Source organism: Aristolochia californica, unplaced genomic scaffold, assembly GCF_029961685.1.
Source record: "Aristolochia californica isolate CCGP_79_NKW_82.1479 unplaced genomic scaffold, dmAriCali1.0.hap1 SCAF_6, whole genome shotgun sequence".
NCBI lineage: Eukaryota > Viridiplantae > Streptophyta > Magnoliopsida > Piperales > Aristolochiaceae > Aristolochia > Aristolochia californica.
Window position 1 is genome coordinate 32536983 of NW_027182257.1, and position 9717 is coordinate 32546699.

Here is a 9717-nt window from a genome sequence, read left to right on the forward strand (position 1 = left end):
GGGAGATAAAGAAGCAAGCGAGAGAGGTGTAAGAATGACTTTGAGCTAAGAGGAAGAGGCTTGAATGCTCTACCCCACGTCTTGAGGCTGTAATTATAGTTATGGGAAGGCATGTGCAATGATTATAATACCCTTGGGACTACATTCTTCAAAACCAAAAAGACATAAGAGTACATACACAAGCCTGTATTATTATAATTCGATGTCATCTTTATGAAATTTCTTATTTATCATCCATGTCATTCATGCACGTGCGTGGCTTCTTTAAATAGCATGGCGTTTTCTCATTTTTCCATTTCCACCATCATTGGGCTGATCGGTTAGATGTCTAGGCATTTCTCAAAGCATTTTCTTCTTTTGTTCAGTCAAATGAGTGATGTCTAGATGGAGGACAATCATTTGCTTGTTTTTTTGAGCTCTCTTGTCTAGTCAGACAAGTTACTAGATGGTTCGATTCTTGTACTTTCTGACATGAACTACTTTCTTCCCTTTTTGTATGGGCAATTATGTATGTTTTTTTTTTACCAATCTAATTGATATGCTGCCAGAAATTTCCTTTAAGGGTTTTTTGAGCTTAAAGGTATACTTAATGTACATCATTAGTAATTTGAATATTTGTTATAATCAAAATAGTTTCAATGAGGACCTCGATACCAAAAAATATAATACATGAATAATTAAAAAGATGAGAAGCTCAATTCAATGTCACAAATATGATTTGAAAAGATTATGCACTTTTAGAAATGCCTCAATATGTTTTGAAAAAACACTTGAGCAAGCAACTCAATGGCGGAGAGCTTGTGATTCAAGGCTAATGACGATTGTTGAAAGATACTCAATGAATTTTAAATAAAAACTCACAAATTCTGCATGCAATTCCTATGGACAAATAAAGATTTTAAAATCGAAAAACAAAAGTACTTAGTTATTTAACAGTTAGAGCAATTTGTACTTTTGTCCATACTAAAAGTGTCCCATAATTATTTGAAATTATATGGTACCTTTTGGAGTAGGTGCATTCAAAAGACTAGAAATCGGTTACAAAGACTAAACTTCAATTTTCTAAAAACTTGCCACCAACCATTAAAGAGACCTTTTGTTGTAATATGAAAATCGACTAATACATGCATGAGAAATCATAAACAAATGCTTAAAATTCATGGTTTGAGTTCCTCAACATAATGATTTATTACTTACAGATTTTGATGACCCATAGAATTTGATTTGATGCTTGAAATACTAGTTTGATACGTTCCAAGTTTGATTTGATCGATTACCTGGACTTGATCAATCAACTTTCCTTCTTTCTATTACAAGACTTGATCGAACCAAGTTTAAGTTATATTCTAGTCATCAATAGGGCTCGGTTAATCAAGTTGACTTCCAATTTATTTTTGAATTAAAAACTTGATCTATCAACTGAATTTGGTTGATCTTCGTGACATGTAGTAGACTTCCGAATCAAACTTTTGATAATCGACTTGTCTTGATTTGTTAAGCATCTTACAGAACCTTGTTATGTTAGGATCATGATCAATCACCACAAGTTGGTTGATCAATATGACTTTCAATTTGTGGTCCTTTAATAGTAGTGGAGGGTATACTTAAAGTTTATTCAATTTACTTTATTTTCTAAGAAAGTTGTTTTTGTTGAATGCTGTTTTCTAGGGTTTATGGGAGCAATGACATGCATGTCATATTGGTTATTAGTTAAGTTACGGGGAGAATGTCATCTTGCCACTCCTACACACGTGAGTGTCTTTTAACGGCCTCCACCAATCATTTGTTTGGTCTGCAAATCCTAGAAGGAACAATAAGTAGGATAAAAGATATGGAGCAATTACACCTTTTGGTTAACTGACTGGCATGTAGTAAACTCAATGGAAATTGAGGAACAAAAAAAATTCATCTAAGTAGGACGGTGTAGCGGTAGTAGATCGTATCCCTTGTACTTTAGTTTAGGATCTATCTGCTATAGACATAATTTTTTTTTTTTTTTTTGGACAAGGAGATAAATAGTTCACGAGATTAACATTACCAATCAGATGCTTGAATGCTCCAAAGTCAATGATCCAAGGAGATGAAGAGTAGGAAACAACATAAAACATACTTGTAATAGAAGTGGCAACAGTTTTAGTAGAAGAGGATGTTCTATTCCAGGATTTTGAAACATAGCTTTAAGTTTATGAAGTAACTCAAAATCCTAATCAAGTAAGGCTTGTTTGCCTTTTTGAAGACTCATCATTCCCTATAATCTTAGCTACAGTACTAGCGGAAGCTTGATTAGAAATTATCCACTCTGGTTTGCCATGTATTTTCCAACATGTATTAACTAGATGATTGAGTCGTCCACATTTAGTACACATTTGATTCAAATTATTTGTCCTCTAAGAGCCTTGACTAACCCTGCCAACTCTTCCTCTACCACCCTCACAATTTCTTCCTTGGCCTATTATTTTCATTTCCTCCCCTATTCAGGGAGTACATGGCTAATGATACATTTGTGGGTGTCATTGAGGATGAGTTAGGGATACATAGCACTGTGACTCATGTCATCAAATGAAAGAAAGTGGCTGAAGTAAGAATTTGACTCTTAGTCACTTCGAGGTAAGGTTTCAAACCTACAAGATAAACATAACCCACTAATGCTTCCCTCTGCTTTTTTTTTTTCAACTACAATTTCAATAGAATTGGTTGTGCAAATTTCCAATCTTGTGTAAATCTTCTGAATCAAACAAAATAATCATACAAATTCTTCCCTTGTTTGACATTATACATTGTTTGAAAAACATCATATAACTTTTGTAAGTTGTGAGCACCGGAGTATAAGTTTGCACAAGTGTCTCAAACTAGCTTTATTGTTTTAAGGTGGACTATATTATTAGCAACACTCTCTTCTATCTTATTAATCAGCCAACTAAGGGTGTCCTCTTTAAGTCATTTTTTATACATAATATCTTTTTCATTAACAATTGGAGGAGGCTAAATCAGATGATCAAACAAGTCCCGGTTAATGAGGAACCATTTAAAATATTGTGACAAACTCAAATAGTTTAAGAACTCTTTAAGTGGAATAATAGTAATCTTGAGTAAATCACTCTTACCAAACATGTTTGAAATTTTTTTTTTAGCCACGAAATTTTCTCAAACCAGCTATTATGAAGACTTTCAAAGTAAACTACTACCAAAGATATGTTTCTCACTAATAATGTCGTACTCAAATAAATTTGTATGGACTATAATAGCCAATAGAGAAATAATCAAGGATCAACTTTACACCAACTTGACACTCATATTAGCAACTATGAGGACCTTCGCAGAGCTTTGGTTTCCTTCAAATAACAAGATCACCAGATTGCTCCTCTTATTACCAGTTTAGAGTCCTTCCTCGAGGAAAACTTGAGAGAAGAAGTAAGGCTACTGAAACCCAAAGGGTAAAGAGAGAGCAGATTGCAAGGGTCTCTTGCTATAATGTCCTACAACAGTAAGAACTCTTGTAGAGGTATAAATCTACCTCACCTACAAATTTCAAACATCCATATGTAACAAAGACACTACCACATGCAAATAGCCATTCAAAATGAGTTTCCTAAATCGAAACAAACTCTCTATACCCAAGAGAAACCTTAACCAATTTGAACTCGTACTAGTTTAAGTTTGACTTAAACTTTAAGAGTTTTGAATTCTAGATCTCATATTCTCATCTCCTTGCAAATGACCTCTTGAAGATACCTAGTTTTTTTATCTAAAACAATGCTTACCATGTATAGTTGTTGTCGTGCCTCTGGTCACGACAACCAATATCTTCTCACTTTGCACTGTAGTAACTCATACAAAGTTCACAACTTGAATCAGGTATTGTTCAAGTTTGATTTCAATACATACATGTATAGGAGGGGGGGGGGGGGGGGTGGTGGGGTGGGGAGGTTTAGTCCTCAATGAAGTTGAAATGAAGTTAAAATTTCAATTCATCTTAAATGAATTGATTCAACTTCAATTCATCCTTGGGTGTTAGTGTAGATGAGTTCGAGTGCACTGGAAAACAGATTCCAGTGTTAGTGCCCCAAAATGAAAAATATGATATAAACAAGAGAATGAATATTTTTTTATAATATAATTAAATAGAACATATACCTAAACATATAATTAACCAAAATAAACATGGTTATTGCACATATAAGTGATTTAATGTGTAGTATTAAAATATATTAATAAACTAATTATTGAAAGACTATATTATGTTACTTAATGATTATAGTTTATTATAAATTAATATAATAATTACATGTGACTAGAATAAATTATAAAAAAAGTAAAAATAACATCATCGAATATAATAAAAAAAATATTATTTTATCAATAACATAATATATATTTTAACATATTATTAATTAATAATATATTGCCACAAAATTTAAAACCATTGGTTTAATTGATTATTACAATGGGATAATTAAACCAAAACAATTTATCAAATGTTTACTATAATAATATTTTAATTACAACTAATAAATCACTAATATAATACAATAATTACAAAATGAATATACAGAATAAATAAAAACAATTATTTTATAAATAACAAAATATGGATTATGAAGTTATGACGCGGTTTAATTTTTCATAACTTAGGAAAAATTAAACCAGCGTCATCTTCCTCACGGTGTCGATAATGGCGGGAGACAACAGCGACGGAGGCGGCGCTTCGAAGGTACACCAAGAGGGAAAAGAGAGGGAGGCTGAGAAGCTCTACTAGGGAGCGACGACACAGCCTTCTGTGCTTTGCAATGGCAACTCTATGACGAAGGTTGAGAGGGAGAAGAGAGCGGGAGAAGCAGACACGAGAGAGGGAGAAGAGTGCAAAGACAAGAGGAAGAAGAGGGGGAAAAATATTCGTCAGGAGAAGAAGGCCGATGGAGAGGGAGAACAGAGGGAAACGAGGGGAACAAAGGTGAGATGAGGTGGAGAGTAATTTGTGTGGTGAGAAGCTTGAGAAGAGAATGAGAGGAGAAGAGAGGAGCTGTAAGTGAAGGAAGAGAGGTGGGAGGCTTTAGGGGTTCGAAGTTATCAGCTTAATCCTCCCCGTTAACTTTTATATGATCATTTGAAAAATAATGAATTACATAAATACCCTTCACCCTTAGGGTTAGAAATGAAGACCAAAGAAATTAAACTGAATTACAAGTATGCTTCTACCCTTTTTATCTTTTAACAATATAGTTTAATTGAACTATTATACATCCCTTCGTCAGTAATTGATATAATTCGACTTTAATAATTATTTAATTGTAAGAGTTGTTGGGATTTTTATTGAGTGAATATAACTTCATAGTATGAAGACACTTCAAAAATGGATTAGCAACTTCAGTTTACATTGTAAACCATTATAAAACTTTGTCTATACTTTTGAGTGTTGTGTTTACATCAAACATTATTTCATATCAACATAAAAAGGCAATTTAAGAAAAAAAAAAGTGAAAATAATTTACAGGTGTGCTTTTTATTGTTTATTTTGATAGTTTTTTAATTACTAAGTTACCTTTAGATCGAACAGACTCTTAGACATATCCAAAACCAACCCTCAAAGAAATTGGATCATCTTCATACCAAACTAGGTTCGCTTTCCAAGCTTGGCATCCAGGTGAAGTTGCCAGACTTGCCTAAGAGTAACTTGTGCCTGCGTTGCTGAAAGCACTCAAAACTTACTAGACAGGAAAATTTTATTTGATACCAGAGAAATGCAGCATCAAGTTATTCAGTCTTTATATATCACTATCCAACGAGGATGAAACAGTTTAGGGTGAAAGTGAATATGTTCCTTGCCAGAAACAAGTTACAACCCATTGAAAATACTGTTTTTTTGGCAAACCAACACAGCACAGACGAGTATCTCTAAATATCATGATAAAAAGGCACCCTGTATGTCCTTCGATCTGGATTATATCTACAGATTAAACATTACCTTGATAGCATTGCCACCACGAGCGCTGGTTTCAAAAGCTTCTTCAATCTCCTTCTGGGAGAAGCCAAACCGATGAGTTATCAGAGGTTTGACATCGATCTTTCCAGACCTCAGAAAATCCAGGCATAGAGGCCAAGTATTCTTGTAACGAAAGATGCCTACTACATCAACCTCTCTAAATTCCAAATAAATCAAATAATTAAATTACTTTACAGGATAAGCTTAACAGGAGAAAGTAAAGTTTAGTTGGATTCATGGAACAGAAAGCAGTTCAGTAAATTAAATACCTTTGAGCTGCGCCTGTGAGAGGGACAGTTAACTCGGGATGGCCCATCCCCACAAGGCAAACTTTGCCCCCTGGGCCAGTGGCATTGAGGGCTGTTGTCATGGTTTTACTAAAAGCAGCACAATCAAAGGTAATATCAATTACGACCCCCATGGCCTGCTGTATTTCTACTACTTCTTGATCAATGTCCTGCACTTAAGTAGAAGAGTCTAAGCAATTTATTCATAATAATTCATATCTGGTGGTGCACCAGAAAGCATGAGGTGAAGTATTAACTTGAAAATGATAACATGGTAATAAATTAAACCTGAATATTTGGAGAAACTTTAACAACTTGATCTGCACCAAGGTTCTTAGAAACAGCTAAGCGAGAATCATCTACATCCACTATGACAACCCTGGGGGCTCCAAAAGCACGAGCAGCAAGCATAGTAACAAGCCCTATTGGTCCAGCTCCTATAATCAACACATTTGTTTCAGGACCCACAACAGCACGACGGCAAGCATGAATACCAACACTAAGAGGCTCACACATTGCGCCTTCCTCCAAGCTTACATTATCAGGCAACTTTAAACATAGATCTGCTGGGTGTACTATCTGTGATCAAAATTAAATAGATAAACAATACTATACAAAGGATAACTGCAAAAAATATGGCAAAATGAAACTGGAACTTAAATGGAAAACACTAAACCAAAGAGAAAATAAAAGGAGTCTAAGATTTTCATCACACAGCATGCCTCGACAATGAATTGTGATTTTACCAACTCATCAATTTACCTCAGGGTAATAGTTTCACCAGATGTCCTCACTTTTTCTAAATAAGAGTTCAAACCTATTAAGTACAGAAGTAAGATGAAGCAGCCAGATTGGTACACTTAATACAAGTCCAAAATCAAGGAGAACACTAAAACAAGGAGAAAATAAAAAGGAGTCTAAGATTTCATCACACATCATGCCTTAACAACGAATTGTGATTTTACCAACTCATCAATTTACCTCAGGGTAATAGTTTCACGGGATGTGCTCACTTTTTCTAAATAAGAGTTCAAACCTATTAAGTACAGAAGTAAGATGAAGCAGCCAAATTTTTACACTTAATATAAGTCCAAAATCCAAGATCTTGTTTGCCTTAAAACTTCAAACAGTAATCATTTATATGACTGTTTGGATACACATTCAACTTTTGAGTTTATATATTGTTTACTTCAGTTTTTGAGGTTTAATTCATTTAGGCATCTTTGCCGTTATATGTTTACAATCTCTGATTGTTCATTACTATAATGATATTAATTTTAATTGATTCATTTATTTTTCCAAATTCACCAAAATCTGCAATAAGCCAAAGTGCTTTTTGTGCTATGATCTTGAATGGATACACTCTGTTCACAAATAAACCCAACTGTTAAGATGAAACATTTTTAGTGTGACAACATCCTTCACACTGAGTGGTAATACAGTAATCCAAGAAACTAAAAACCCTCTCAATTTAGTCATTTTGTGATGATTTTATAGGTTGAATGGATGTTAATAATAGCTTTTATCTATATTTGATGTCAATAATTTGAAAACAAAACTTGCTAAGCTTAGTTTTAAGAGTTAGTATCCATGAAAACTCATCAGTGCCGGGTTTCACTATGCTGCATGTTACACCAGACTCCAGAGAAGCCAAGAACCATGCACAAGTGCAACTGGCACGGACCATTCATATGAATATTTAAAATGGTCAACTAGTAGCACTCTGGCTTAAGGGGAAACCTGATTAGCAAGGGAGCCATGAACTGGAGGCGTTGCAAAGAACTTCATTTCAGGGCACAAATTATATCGGCTATTTCTGCACAAATCACAGCGCCAACAGCTTATTCCGGGTTCTATAGCAACACGATCACCAGGAATCAAATGCTTCACCTCGCTGCCCACCACTTCTATGATGCCAGCACATTCATGCCCAATTACCATGGGTTCTTTTATTACAAAACTTGCACAGGCCATAGTCTGCAACAAGAAATTACAGGCCAATATGTCAGCTTGATTCAAACAAGGTTGGCTTTCCACCCAAACTGCAACAGCAGGGTTGTCTGGAAAATATTACAATTAATTTGAGACAAGAATTTATTCACGGAACAAATTAAAATTTTCAAAAAAAAATTAATGCTAAGTAATCTTGGGACGTCAAGCATGCTGGAGCCGGCAAGGATCAACAAATTATAATGGAAAATAACAAGCAGGAAAATAGATACCTGAAGCTTCTTTTTACAATGGTAAGACAAATTCAATGTATAAGGGTATGAATATCACTAATATTCAGCCCAAAAAAATTAAAAATTCTATTTCATGTGTTCTCATATGATGCTTCGATTAAAGATCAATTCAAGAACATGTAAACCTTCAAATTACAATAAATTACCGAAGTACGAAACTTGAGAAAAGCATGAGAAGGTACCTTGAGGTAGTGCACGTCACTTCCGCAGATACCTACTGCTTTCATCCGAATTCTAGCATCATGAGGGCCTAACAACAGAATACAAAAAACTGAAAATTAATCATTCCAATTCATCTGTTTTTCCCAGTAGAAAATCCATATGCCTGGAAACAGTAAAAAGGAAGGCAAACAAAGCATACCCAGAGGAGGGAGCTTGAAAGGCTGGATTCTCAGAGTGTTGACGCCCACTAGCCAGGCCGCCATGTTTTCTCCTTCCTCGCCTTCGCCACCTTTCCCCATTTTCCTTTCCATAGATTTGATTCACGGAGCTGAAGGGAAGAAATGGGTTGATGACAGAAACCTAAGGCCCTGTGATCTGGTCTCTAACGGTATCGGCGTACTTGATCGTCGGCAAACAAAAGGGTGTCCAAGTTTCCGTTTCCGTTTCCGCTTGCAGTGAGTGACAGTTTCTGGTTTTTCATCGTCACCACTCACCACCTCCAGTTTCATCGAAAAGAATATAAATTATATTGAAACAATGCCAATCGCAAAACGTGACTCAGCAGAATCTTCTCGGTCTGATTTTTTTTTTTTAATTTTGAATCCGTTGAGGAAATATGAAATATCAAAAAACACACATAATATCCAAACAACCAGGAGTAAAAGTGATATCTTTGGAAATAATACTTAGGGGGGTTAGTCCCCCAAATGGATTTTTGAAGATGAAGATCATGTCAGTCATGGACATGAAGATCATCTTCGCACTTAGTGTTAGTATTGACGATTTCATGTGCACTAGAAAACAATTTCCAGTGTTAGTGCCCTAACATAAGAAAAACATAAAAAATAAGAGAATCCCTAAAACCTTACAGTACACTTAATTACAACATAATCCTTAAACCCCAAATTAGGTAAAACAACCATTATTACTATACGAATAAATTATTTAATGTGTAATTAAATATATTAATATATGTATTAATTGAATTAGATATTTTATTGTGCATTAATATGGTCATTACATGATCCAATGAAATATGCACATG

General features: G+C 34.7%; 1 protein-coding gene across 2 annotated transcripts; it reads right to left on the bottom strand.

The window, feature by feature from the left end:
* Positions 1 to 5739: 5739 nt before the first annotated feature.
* Positions 5740 to 9155, bottom strand: LOC137934000 (sorbitol dehydrogenase-like). 2 transcript variants are annotated; one of them, XM_068778172.1, is made up of 6 exons: positions 8872 to 9155; positions 8693 to 8760; positions 8008 to 8244; positions 6556 to 6846; positions 6250 to 6437; positions 5740 to 6016 (listed from the first exon to the last, which is right to left on the bottom strand). In XM_068778172.1, the coding sequence occupies exons 1-6, from the start codon at positions 8981 to 8983 to the stop codon at positions 5959 to 5961; spliced, it is 954 nt and encodes a 317-aa protein (XP_068634273.1). In that variant the 5' UTR covers positions 8984 to 9155; the 3' UTR covers positions 5740 to 5958. The 2 variants fall into 2 exon arrangements, with proteins under 2 accessions (XP_068634273.1, XP_068634272.1); XM_068778171.1 differs by having other exon boundaries at positions 5740 to 6137.
* Positions 9156 to 9717: the final 562 nt, after the last annotated feature.